At 49.4% G+C, this 12,455-nt stretch overlaps 1 protein-coding gene across 1 annotated transcript; it reads right to left on the minus strand.

Annotated features, from left to right (window-relative positions):
* Nucleotides 1-21: 21 nt before the first annotated feature.
* On the minus strand, nt 22-9,992 carry HEY2 (hes related family bHLH transcription factor with YRPW motif 2). The gene is made up of 5 exons (XM_057409290.1): nt 9,848-9,992; nt 8,667-8,745; nt 8,474-8,557; nt 5,750-5,831; nt 22-844 (listed from the first exon to the last, which is right to left on the minus strand). The coding sequence occupies exons 1-5, from the start codon at nt 9,928-9,930 to the stop codon at nt 165-167; spliced, it is 1,008 nt and encodes a 335-aa protein (XP_057265273.1). The 5' UTR covers nt 9,931-9,992; the 3' UTR covers nt 22-164.
* Nucleotides 9,993-12,455: the final 2,463 nt, after the last annotated feature.

The raw sequence follows: 12,455 nt of genomic DNA on the forward strand, positions 1-12,455 counted from the left end.
ATAGCTGTGCCATTCCTTGCCAGCACCTCCCAGGCCTTTTGGGTGAGCAGAAGGACACGCTGAGTCCTGAAGGCTCGCGTCTGGGAGCGTGTGGGCACATGGGGCTGTGTGTGCACGTGTGCTGATGGAGAGGAGGGAGCTGGACTGGGAAGGAGACGGGGCACTTAAAAGGCTCCAACTTCAGTCCCCCAGGGTCGGTATGGTTTGGTGTTGCCCGCGCTGCCAGCCTGCTGAGGGCTGGCGGTGGCTGATACGGCCAACGGCGGGGTGATGGCTGTTGCTGCAGCCACAGCGGCGGCAGCTGCGCTGGGGGGGAGCATGGGGAAGGTGCCAGTGAAGGAGAGGGGGAAGCTCTGGGCAGCAGCTGTAGCTGCCGCTGCTGCGGCATGAACGGTGGCCGAGAGGGATAAGAGGGAAGTAGAGAGAGGAGGGACGCAGGGAGCGATGCTGGCAGTGGAGGGGACTCGGAGTGCAGCGTCGGCGTGGGCAAAGGTGGCCGTGAGCAGGGCAGAGCCGTGGGGGGGCACATCCGAGGAGAGTCTGCACGGGGCGGCATCAGAGGCGTGGAGTCCGTTGGGCTGCAGCAAAGCGGCAGGGAGGTGGTGGAAAGCAGCTGCCCAGTGGTGAGGGTGCAAAGGGTGGTGGTGGTGGGCCATGGAGGAGGTCATGGCGGCAGCTTCCCTCTGAGAGGCACAGGTGCTCAGGTGAGACACGAGTCGAACGCGCAGTGGGTCTGACGTGTCGAGGCCTTCCACCGAACTCAGGTACCTCGCAACTTCTGTCAGGCACTCCCGGAAGCCAATGCTCATGAAATCCATGGCCAGGGAATGGGCGTCAAAATAACCTGCACGAGGAGGAGGACAAAAGATGCATTGAATGTTGAGGCAGCTTCCTGGCTGACACAGCTAACCTGGTCCTTGCGCAGCTGCCGGGTCTCCCACTTACGGGTTAAGATTTGCAACACAAAAGGTTTGTTCTCTGATCTGCAAATGATTTGTGTGGCCATCCCTGTAATGCAATAGGTTGCAGTTGTTTTTGCAGACAATATACAAATTAAAAGAATTAAGTCCATGAGTACTCATAATACTTAAAAAGATACATGATGCCTCTCCTGAAATTCCTCTCAGCAAGCTGCTGCAGTGCTGTATTGATTCTGCACATGTGTGTGAAAGAAACGTTTACTCACACAAAGAAACAGGCTGAGGATCAGAGAGCTTGCATGTACTACCCTGCCTTGTCTTCCCTGTGCTGGCATTCATCCTAACGCTCTCAAACTAATTCTCGACATGGTGAGATAGTTGTTGTAACTGCTGCTGAGGTCCCATCTACTTCACAGAGTCATTAAGACAATATGACATACGGTGTTACTTAACTGCAAACTAAAAACATCTTGTCATGACTCTGCACACACACAATAAAAAGCTTTACTGAGAAAACGTTTTATGTAATGCCATTGCTAATTTGGAGATGGAAGACTGACAGTCATATGGCCCATGAGGTATTTCAACAAACAGCAACTGGAGCTCCACAGGCTTGGGACAAAAAAGCTTTGGGGGGAAAAAAAAAAAATCCTTATTAAATGCACATGAAAAGATATTCCCTTTCTAAAAGGGTCTAGCATCAAATCTAGTCTGCAAGCTGCAGCTCTTCAACCACAAAAACCTATTCCTGTTTTTGGAATTTTCCTACTTCAGTTTAAAAGTACTCTCCTTGGGGGAATAATGTCCATTCCATTCCCAAGCTGGCATGGGTTTTTTTTCCCTCGATCAGTGAAAACTTTTAGATATGCATGACTATGATGTGTGCTAGTATATGAAGATTGAGTGCCCTTACTATGGAGTAAAGTGGCAGCAATACCTGCATTAGGCCTTGTGCTCTCTGGCATGAATCATCTCTTTTTGAAAAATGCTAGCATCCTAGGTATTTTTTTTCCCACTGGTATCAACTTTTAAGCTAGAAAGGAGCGTTTCCATCGCTGCACTCCTGCATTATAGAATTAACCTGGACACATTTATAGATGTCCCTCCAAATTCCCTACTCACTGTACACCCCTTCTTGCCAAATTTCGGCAGCGCTTTTGCTTCAATCCACCTTGCTCAGCTGAGGCTGTGTGAGACCTAGGAGAAGCACCAGTTTGACCACCAGATTGGTGATCGGTGAGCATGAGGGCCTGAGGTCTTGTGTCAGCAAGCACTGATTCCTCCCAGCTTTTTTCCTGCTATGCCCACTGTGACCAAGGGATCTGTGGCAACACCATGGCTGAGTGCACTCCTGAGAAATAAATGCCAGGCAGTGCAGAGGTGGCAAGCTAGCAGGGTACCTGCTCGGGTGCCAGCCAGCCTGGCGTGGGGACTGACTCCATGCCGGAGGCTCCAGGACCTCCGGCAGCTTCAGAGGGGCTGACATGCAGCCAAACCCGCCTCCCAGCTCTGGCCACAAGTCAGCCAGCCTGGGAGTCTTGAGAGCCGTGGCTCAAGCCAGGGCTTCCCAGCCTCCCTCCAGACCAGAGGAGACATGGGGGATGTGGTTGCCACCAGCTTCTCTGGAGTCTCAGCTGCTGGCTCTGTGATGAGCCGCCCCAAAGCCCTGGTGATCCTGGCTCCCTCTCAGTCTCCAATGGTGGCTGAGATGTGAAAACAGAGGGGAGATGAGAGCTGGGACTGCCAGGCTCCATTATGTTTTGATTTTGATGGTTATCTTTTCCAGGTTTCCCCTTTGCAGTCTTCCCTCTTCTCAGAGGGACTGAAAAATATTTTTTCTTGTTTGTTTCCAAAATCCAAGAACATCTTCCACCACCACCTAAAACGTGGACATGCCAGCATTATGTACTGAACGGCGTACACCAGCTTTACTTGGGCTATCCTGGTAAGCTACCTGCTCTGCACACCGGACACAGGCTGAGTCGTTCAGCTATATTAACCCATGTTCCTGACTCAGGTGTCAGTCACCCAAACTAAATTTGCAGTGAAGCTGCAATAAAACCACACCAAGGTTTCAGCAAGCGACTCACTGTTGACAAATTACTCCTCCCCTGCGCTTGCTTGCAGGGTCAGCGAAAATCCCTGGACTCGGGCCAAAACTTAACTCAACATGAGCAGGAGACCATTGCCCACACCTGCATTAGGGCAGCAGAAACATGGATCCATGCAGGACCTCAAAGGCAGCAGCAAGCCTGCCTGGAGTGCTCTGCAAAGCAGAGCAGAGACAGGAGCCACTTTGGGTTTTCTGCCAAGCCCACCTCAGGCTCAGCGTGCTGAGCAGTGGCTGACTCAGTCAGCCCCGTTTGCCTAGCCCCAGGCATTCCCCATCGTGGGTGTCCTCCATTTCTGCACGAGGAGGAAGAACTTTCCCCAGTTCCTCAATGCAGGGGACCATGAGGGCATCAGAACACATTTCGCCCTGCTGCAGTAACAGCTTTTGTCCATAGGAAAACTGCTGGAACTCTTTTTTCTCCTGATCCAAAAATGTTTCTGACTCAGACGATGAGTTACAAAGTAGAAATAACTACACTTGCAAATAAAACAAACTTCTGCCTTAAAAACACGCTAAGAAATTATATTTAAAGCTGTTACTTAGGCTGCAAAGTAAAACATTAAGCAAGCAGGAAATGCAGGCTTAAACTTTGCCCAGTACTACCTGGCAAACCTCTTCAAGTTTCTAAATCCACGCAGTGAGAGATTACTCTTATCTCTGGGCCAGAAGGAGAAGATAAAGCTGTAGTATTTGTGAAGTGACTGGCTATTATATGGATATGCCACCCACTATGGGCCATGGGGTGGATGGAAGGCAGCTCTGGGTATAAGCCAGAATCACCTCTCCCAGCACCTCAATGCGTCATCCTTCCCCACACTGGCCTTCAGTAGCCACAGGCACGCTGGTGTTAGCCAGGGCAGGGAGAGGCATGGCTGTGGTGGCAGACCAAGGAAGAGACCGCATTGACCTGAGACGGGTCACAAAATCCAGCTTGTCCTGCAGCAGCCAGATGCCGGGGCTCTGCTGACACCTCTTTCCACCCAGCAGGTCCCATCCCAGGCACTTTGTTCCCTGCCCCATTGGCTGGGCCACCTCACCTGACCCAATTATAAAATAATCCCCCACAAGTTTTTTTGGGGTAGGGAGGCAGGTAAAGGGGGCTTCATACTAAATTAAGGGCCACCTCCTGGCCTCCCACTATCAGCACAGACATTGGAGGGGTGGGAGCTGCTTCAGCTTTTCAGAGGAGTGCAAAGCAGGGTCAGGTTGGGTGGGTTAGCTGAGCTGCACATTGCATGGGGAGGACAAAGCAGAACAACCATCGGTTCCCCCAGCAGCCGAACACTGTTCACTCTGTGCACCAGGCGACACAGCTTGTGGAAAGCCAGCATGCCACCATGCAATTGAACACGGCACTATCACACACACAGAGGATCTGAATTTAAATTACACAAGCGCAATCAATTCCGGTGTTTCATAACTTTCAAGAGTGCAGCTTTACCAACTAAATAGTGCTTTTTAAAAGACACTTTTAAGATATAAATATGAACTTCTTTTAATTTTGCACATTTTCTGAGGAATCAAGATGCACGTCTGTTATATGAAGGGCAAGAAAATTCCTTTCACCGCTTATAGAACAAGTTACCTATGAATTTTAAGCTTAACTGGACTCCCAACAAAAGCCTCTTAACACCAAGAAAAAAGGTATGTCAGCCTGGTGTCAATTTTCACAAACAACAGAATACCAGCCTTCAGCATGCTTTCCCATAACCATCTGTTGCTAAGCATGCACCAATTCTGAGTTCTATAATCACTGCAAGGTACAGAGAGGAGCAGTAATTCAATCACAGACTAAAAACTTTAATCAAAAAAGGAAGACAGAAAGCAACAGCAGCTTCTTTTCTAGCCTTTACCTATATAGCCAGTGGGTTTGTGAAAAATCGGCTGGTTTCCATTACAGCAATTTGAACCATAATCACGGTCGATGGCACAGGACATGAGACTGTGCCTACAGGAGGCCAGCAAGTTTTTCAGTCCAAGTTAGTTCCAAACCCATGACTACACAGAATACCTCGTGGGTGGCTGAAATCACTTGGCCTCCAGCCTCAGGACTGTCAGCTTGCACAAGCGAGGTGTGCTTGGCTCCCAGCAGTCGGCTGATCCAGCGGGTCAGCCAGTGCAGCCCCTGCATCATGCCAGCGCCGAGGGAACTGCCCAGACCTCTGACATACAAATACATCATGCAAATGTGAGCTCAGAGTCTGCTTTATCAGGTACCTGGAGCTGCAGAGAGCAAGTCTGGGTTTTGTTCTGGGGAACAAGACAGTCTAACCTGGCATTTAAAAGTCTTTCCAGAACAAAGAAAATACATAAACAATGAAAGTTCCTCTCCATCCACTTCCTTCGGTATAGCTGCTGGATAATGAGCTTTAGCATCGGTTTTGTGCTACACAATTGTTGCCACAAACCTCCTGTTTATGTTTGGTGTTTGTGTATTTGTTTTGTCTCCCTGTGCAGATTTCAGTGCTCTTTGGAAACCCCAAACAAATCTCTGACTGGGCTGCCTGTGAATGAAGCCTTTACTCCCACAGTGTTATGAAAGCAAACACAAGCCCAGGGTCAAGTGCTTCTTTTGTCCCAGTAGTTCTTTCCCACGAGTTCAATCCTGCCATTAGCATTGATTTCCACTCCTTTAATCTGGAAACGCAGCTCATCAAAGCACCTTTTTTTGCTGAGATTTCCCCCAATATTAGAGAAGAAACCATGGGCTCCTTACCTTTACCTCCAGTCGCCTGCAGCATCTTCAGATGATCCACTGTCATTTGCAGTATTTCCGCTTTTTCTAATTTGGCAGATCCCTTTGAGATAAAGAGACTCATATAAATAAAGGCTTACAAGTACTAGAAACTTTAATTTGATATACTTTCCACTGAGCTCAGCCTTATGGTTTCAATTTCCCCTATCATTAGGACATTCTCAGCTTAATTCTTTCGTGAGCATCTGCCGCCCAGATCTTGTCTAAGGACTAATGCTGTCTCCTCTCTAGCTATACAAGCAGCAGCACGATTTTGCTTTATTAAGGCTATAGCTCAGGGTAGCTGTGGCCCTGAAGATAGTGTAGAGATGACATCTTCATGAAATGAGATAAACAGATAATTTCCTGGGCTTTCTTTTTAACAACAGACAGAAATGGAGGGCTGGCAGGCCAGGTCTGCACAGTTATCGATGAAGACTTTGGAGCAACATACTTTTTTGTGCTTTTACCAGCAGGTGTCCCTGCGGACACATACACCCAAAAGTATCCCTCTTCCTTAACAGCTTGTTAATTTTCGAGGTATCATTCGGCTGCTGACTATTCTATACTCATTCTCGACTGAAAAAACAACCCCACGGTATTTTAAGTTAGCAAAAGGCCTAGTTTTCTGGGAAATGAAGCTAAATACTGTGAAAGAGTTCAGCTCCTCTGCCAGTAAAAATCTTTTGTTAGTGAGGATGGCCCACAGAGCTACAATAGGTGCTGGAAAATCACCAAATACAACTCAAAAGGTAGTATTAACATATTAAACTATAAATAAAACTATTTTGAATGGTAGCATTTCTTTCAATATCTGGAGAACACCCAGATGACCGAGTTTACCATGCAAATGTTATTCCAGTGCAAGAGACTGTCCCTTGGCATCAGCCAACACCAGGGCTGCACAAGCTGCAGTCACCAGTGGATCACATCCCACAAGCCAAATTTTTCTCTTATTTATCTACTCTGCAGCCTCACACGTGCAGGTTAGACAAGGTTTACACCCTCCCCCTCTGCAGCCCCGCTTCATCAAGAGTTTCTAATCTCCGAGAAGGATTCTGGAGCACAGAGCTGTGATTTGATTTGGGGAAGGAAGAAGGGAGAGAGCGAGGCAGAAGCGAAACTAAACCTCCAACTTGGAAACTCCAGTGAGCTGAATGTCAAGGAGCTGGAAAAGGGCTGATGACTTTGCCTTTGGCATACTGCATAAAAATGGTGGGGCTTTCTGAGCAAAATACAGCATGCACTCGTTTTTACACTAAATTCTTTTTTATCTGCTTATTGCTTTTGGCGCTTTCCTTGTGCAAAGGTTAGTGTGTGAATTTTTCGTCAGAATTCCCCATTTTACATGCAATTACATCCTGTAGTTTTCTCAGACTTCATCTTTTCCATAGACACAGTACAAGCTGTCTCAGTAAGAGTGACTAATAGCTAAAAACTGCATGGTGCTGGGTAATTTCCAAAGGCTCTGTAGGACTTGCTTTATAATGTTTGTGGTTTTCAAGAAGTAAACAATAAAATGGGACAAACAACCGTTGTCTCTTGACCATGTTTATCTAGCTGAAGACACCTCTGTCACTGTTTTGCCAGAACCCCCACCAGGGCATGGTTACAACTACTAGTTACCAAAACAATATTGCAGGTGACAGGTGATGCTGTCATCACAATTACAATACTTCAAATTTATCTATAACCAAGTTTTGTTCAGACCAAGGATGTAACAGACCTAATATGGTGCAGTACTTGCCCCATAATTAACACCGACATTTAGCGCCTAACAATCCTGCTCTCAAATTCTGCTTTCTGTTGTTTTATTTTTCTATTACAAGGAAGTCAGGTTCTTTATTTTCAGTTGGGTCTTTTTATTGCAATGTAGTGTCAACTGTGCATATCCACAGATCGTCAGATACATACATCTAACAAAACAGGAATAAAACCACATACTGAACCAAAACCCTAAAAAAAAAATAAAAATCAAGGTGTGGAAAAATAAATAAAAATTTGAATGGCAGAAACAAAATGCTCTTTTTTTAAAGGACAAATTTTATTCTAAGCTTTTGGCCTGACCAAGGAGCTGAACCAAAGCTACCTGGATCCTTACAGCCTTTGTACTGAAATACTTTCTCACTGAATGTCTTTGAACGTATCACTGACTTCATGGTCCTATTCCCCTTCCTAATGCGCTGTTTCTACAGAGTCACTCTAAAATGTGAATAATACAGGTTGCTTGCTCCCTTTTCAGGAAACTGGGTTGATTAGTTTGCAACTGAAATGATAGGTTAAAAAATAAAGGATTCTTAAAGTAGGTGTGAAGCAGATTATATTTAAAGGTTTAGACAGAAGGCAAACTGACACCCAAGTTTGGGGGAACTGTGTTGGGTTTGCTAGTTGTTTTGTTTGTTTTTTTTTTTTTTTATATGGAATAAAGCACGTTTTTAACAAACCACTACTGGAATTCACTGAAAGAACAGAGGCAACATGAACACAGTTACCCTTAAGGGAAAAACAAGCCAAAGAATGGAAATGTTTTTCAGCCTTATAATGAATTATATTTCTAATAGTTTTGCCACAACAAAGCATTTTATTGAAATGCCTGCTTTGTGCCAGATCAGGACACATACAGCATTATTTTAATGACTTTTACAAGAGAACTAACATTGCCAGATGAGACACAGAATTTGAAAATACGAAAAAAAAAGGGCTTACTTGTTTTTCAAAAGCAGTTGGCACAAGCCGCCTCAGTTCTGATAAACTGTTATTTATACGATCACGGCGCCTTTTCTCTATAATCTATTCCCAAAGAAAACCAAAACATATTAAGTTTAGAAAAAATGTTGAAGGGCAAAATCAAAGCACACATGCAAACTGTCACACGCGAAAATAATTAAATGCAACGTACCCCTCTTCTTTTCTTTCTAGCCATAATCTGAGATGTTGTTGTTGGGGAATTTGATCGAATGACAGAACTATTACTTTGCCTGTGAAACAATAAAAGGATGTCAGGTGTTGCACAACTTGGCACTGATCTTTGAAGACACCTTAGGTCACTGTTATTAGTTATGCATAGTCCTTCACCTCCTCTTTTCAGCGCTTAGAAGATGTGCTTTGCACTGCACAGTATTTTTAAAGAAAGACATTTAATTTTTGACAGTCCCAGAATATATTTTAAACGGACAGAACACCCTGCCAGCAATAAGGTCCCTTTCTGGAGAAGGGTCACTCTCCTGCGTAGCAGATTTCGTTTCCATTGCATACAAAGCCTTGCCTACCAAACACAGGCTGAAGAACCGAGTGCAAACCCACGCGAACCACCTCTATACGCTAACAGTGGTGGAAAGTACAGGTTTCCGAAACCACAACCTCTACCTCACCTGCTAGGTTTTGACATCCTGACCATTGCTACTCGAGTCAGTAGATGCTCAAGTCAGTTGCCCACCCCAATATGCTGCATTGTCCCACATCAGGAGCAGAATTCAAAATCCACTTTTAAACCTACACCACCCACGAGCACGAAAAGGCTTTTATTTCATCATGTGTAAGCAAAAAAATCCGGTAGCTTTTAATACTGATCTGGACGAGACAGGGCTCCAGAGCATGTGCCCCTAAGTTGGCAAGACCAGCTGTGAAGGCCAGCAGGGTCCCGCCGAGCTCCCAGCCATCCCCCTTTCGCGAATACCACGGCTCACCCTCGGCTTGCCGAAGTTACCATTCAGCTGCCGTGGCTCCCTGATTACTTTCCACAGCTCACTGCCCGCTGGCGCACATTCCCTTAGGTTGTCCGGCCTGCTCAGGAGCTATTTTGGAAAAGATCTGATTGAAAACGGCAAATTAAGCGGAGCTAATGAACTGCAGCCTGATGTCTCCCAAGCTACTTGAGTGCTCCGGATTATTTCGAGGCTCGGGCAGCTATACCGCGGGGCAAACTCCTGGTTATCAATCTGCTGGCTGACCTGGAGGAAGACACTACAGCCCCATCCCCTTTCGCTACCCCGCCGGGGCGGCCAGGTTTCCTCCGCGCTTTACCCCGGTCCCCACGGAGACGGCGGCCCCGGAGGGACGGTGTGTGTGCGTTCCACTTACCCTGAGTAGTTGTTCTCGCTCCCCACATCTATAGTCTCGTCCATGTCGCTGTCTGAGGTAGTTTCCTCGCACGGTCGTTTCATCGTGGGCACAGGATGCAGCACAGCTTATAACCGGGCTGGGGGCAGTGATAAATAAATCCGGGGGGTGGGGGGGCTCCGGTGCGGCAGGGCACAGCTCAGCTCTGCAACGCCAACAGAGAAAACCTTCTCTGAAGTGCTTTCCCACGCCGCGGCACAGCCTCAAGCCCGACGGCCCGCCCCCGGCAAGACCCGCCCCGCCGGGGGTGACGGGCGGGGAGGGGGGGCCGCCCACCGTGGAGGCGCGGGCGGGCAGCCGCCGACCCCGCAGGGGGCCTGGCCGCCCTCGACCCGCGCCAGGCGGGGAGCGGAGCGGGGCATTTGCCCCCAGCACGGGGCTGGGGGGTGAACAGGGTTCGCGAGCATCGCCGGTGCTCCCCTTCGGGGGAATGACATCTGGTCCCTAGCCCTCCTATGCTGCCGAAGGGAGAAGGGAAGAAGCCCCGCCATCCCACCCTGGCCTGTAAAATCCGAGCCGAACCAGCCCCCCTCCCCGTCCCGCAAAGCGCCGGCGGGCAGCCCTAACCGCTGTTTCTTGGGTGCCGCGGAGTGACTTGTAGGATGCAGGAACGTGGGTGTGAGGCTTGTGTGTATCCCGGGAAAAGTATAAATCCCGGCCCAGCCAGGCAAGCCGCCCCGTCCCGGAGGGCACTCACGGGCTCCCGAAGGGTACCGGCACTTGCAGGGACGGGAAACAAGCGCGGCGATAATCCCGGCTGGAAAAGACTCGGAGGAAGTTTAGTGGCTTGGTTACCGGATCTGTAGCAGGCGGGTTTTAGTTTGCTTTTGTCTGGGATTCCCCCCTCCCAGTTCTTCTGTCTTGTGTTTTCCAGTTCCGGCTTCCTGACAATACACATTCGGAGTGGTACGATCTCCGCAGAAATGTAATCTTTCACCCTAGGTGACTGTGCCCCTCTGCTTGTCCCTCGTTTCCGTCCACTTTCCCACGTTCCTGGGAACGCTTTTCTCCAGCTCCTGCTGTCGGAATGCTGCCCGGGAGGGGCCGGCGGCGGTCGGCGCGCTGCGGCCACGAAATCGGCCTGGACATCACCGGTTTTTTCTGGCTCCTCGGGAGCACATAGGGTCAGGGATAGGCTTGCAGCCGTGCGGGGAAGCGGTCCCTCGATACTGCCCTGTGGTACCGTTCGGCACGGGCAGTCCCCCCGCCGGGCTCTGGGCACCTGCCGGAGAGAGACGCGGGAAGCAATTACCGGGATCGCCGCAAAACGATCAGGTGGCGAGGCGTCTCGCCGTCGGCGCGGCGTGGTCCCGCGACCCTCATCGTGGCGCCGCGGGCGCCCTGCTCTCGCCTCTTTGGGTCTCCGGGCGGCGACAGCACGATGCTGCGCCGGCCCGAGGCGGGGGTGAACGACGGGTCAGGATCGTGGAGAGAAGGTCTGGAGTGGGAATGGTTCCGGCTGCTGTTTTGGGCAGGCTACGAGCTCGGTCGGCCCTGTGTGGGGAAGCGAGCACCTTCCCGGCACAGCTCCGCTCCGTAGTGACGGGGCTGCTTCTTCCCCGGCTGCCTGCAGTTTAGCGACTGTGCTGCCGGTAACTCGGTTTTCCACTCCGTTAAATTCTGCTGAAGGTACAGGTGGTGTAGCTCCTTTAGTGGTATGCGCGCGAGAAAGGGCCTCGGCGAAAGAGAAACCAGCAGCAGCTTTTTTTTTTCCTCCCATACCCTCCATCTAATGCAGTTATATTTGGTGGCACGTCGGGTGTTTCCCCTTTCATGTGGATGTTGCTATTATGTAAAGGAACAGCGAGATTTCATGCCTCATTGCCCTCCCGGGACATGCCTTTCACGCCCGTATTTGAGGAGCTCTGCGGCTGCTTGGACACCACAGAAGCAGCATCCGCGGGAGAGGAAAAAGCAGTCCCTGGGAACTTGGGACTTGTATTCCCCGCAATGTGCGCTTTGATGGGATCTGCCATAATAATAATAAAAAAAATATTCGCCCCAAAAGTACCCAAAGGGATCTTTCGGGAGAAGTGGAATAGCAGGAGCAGTATCCGGCGCCCGGCTGCGATTAGAAGCACAAAGCGCTTTAGAAACCTGGGAGCAGACTCGTTAGGTTTACTGCTGGGCGCGGGGGATTCTAGATGCAATAATAAAAAACAGCAAAACTTCAAACTTCTCTCTGTTCTCTGCGTAACTACACGGGGGGTGAAGCGAGCGACGGGCCCTCTACTGGTACCTTTGGGCCGAGGCTCCCCGGGACCGGCAGCCCCGCATTAGAGATCGCAGAGATTTGGTAGGTGCGAGTAAAAGAAAGCCCGTGTCTCCTCGCCCGGGCTGCTGTGGCTCCGGGTGCGCCTGCGGGCGCTGCCGAAACGGGGCCATGGAGTCGGGAGGCGGAGGCTAGATCCCGCTATACCACGCCAACCACCCGGGATTATCGGTGCGTTTCCGAGCCGTCTCGGAGATTTGCACAGAAATCTTCAATGTCACGCGTCGATGCCACTGGATTTGTAATTTCTGCTCACTCCGGCAATAGTTCCTGCTGCCTTATGATAATTTTTTTTTT

Source organism: Pezoporus wallicus, unplaced genomic scaffold (assembly GCF_028554395.1).
Source record: "Pezoporus wallicus isolate ANWC-B61680 ecotype Strahan unplaced genomic scaffold, APGP_CSIRO_Pwel_v1 contig_3817, whole genome shotgun sequence".
Lineage (NCBI taxonomy): Eukaryota > Metazoa > Chordata > Aves > Psittaciformes > Psittacidae > Pezoporus > Pezoporus wallicus.

Excerpts from the sequence above, each read along its gene's own strand:
- HEY2 (XM_057409290.1), bottom strand. The coding sequence starts at position 9,930 with ATGAAACGACCGTGCGAGGAAACTACCTCAGACAGCGACATGGACGAG. Across the intron at positions 8,558-8,666 it reads CTAGAAAGAAAAGAAGAGGG|ATTATAGAGAAAAGGCGCCG; the intron begins GTACGTTGCATT and ends CTTTGGGAATAG. Across the intron at positions 5,832-8,473 it reads CAACTGCTTTTGAAAAACAA|GGATCTGCCAAATTAGAAAA; the intron begins GTAAGCCCTTTT and ends TTTATCTCAAAG.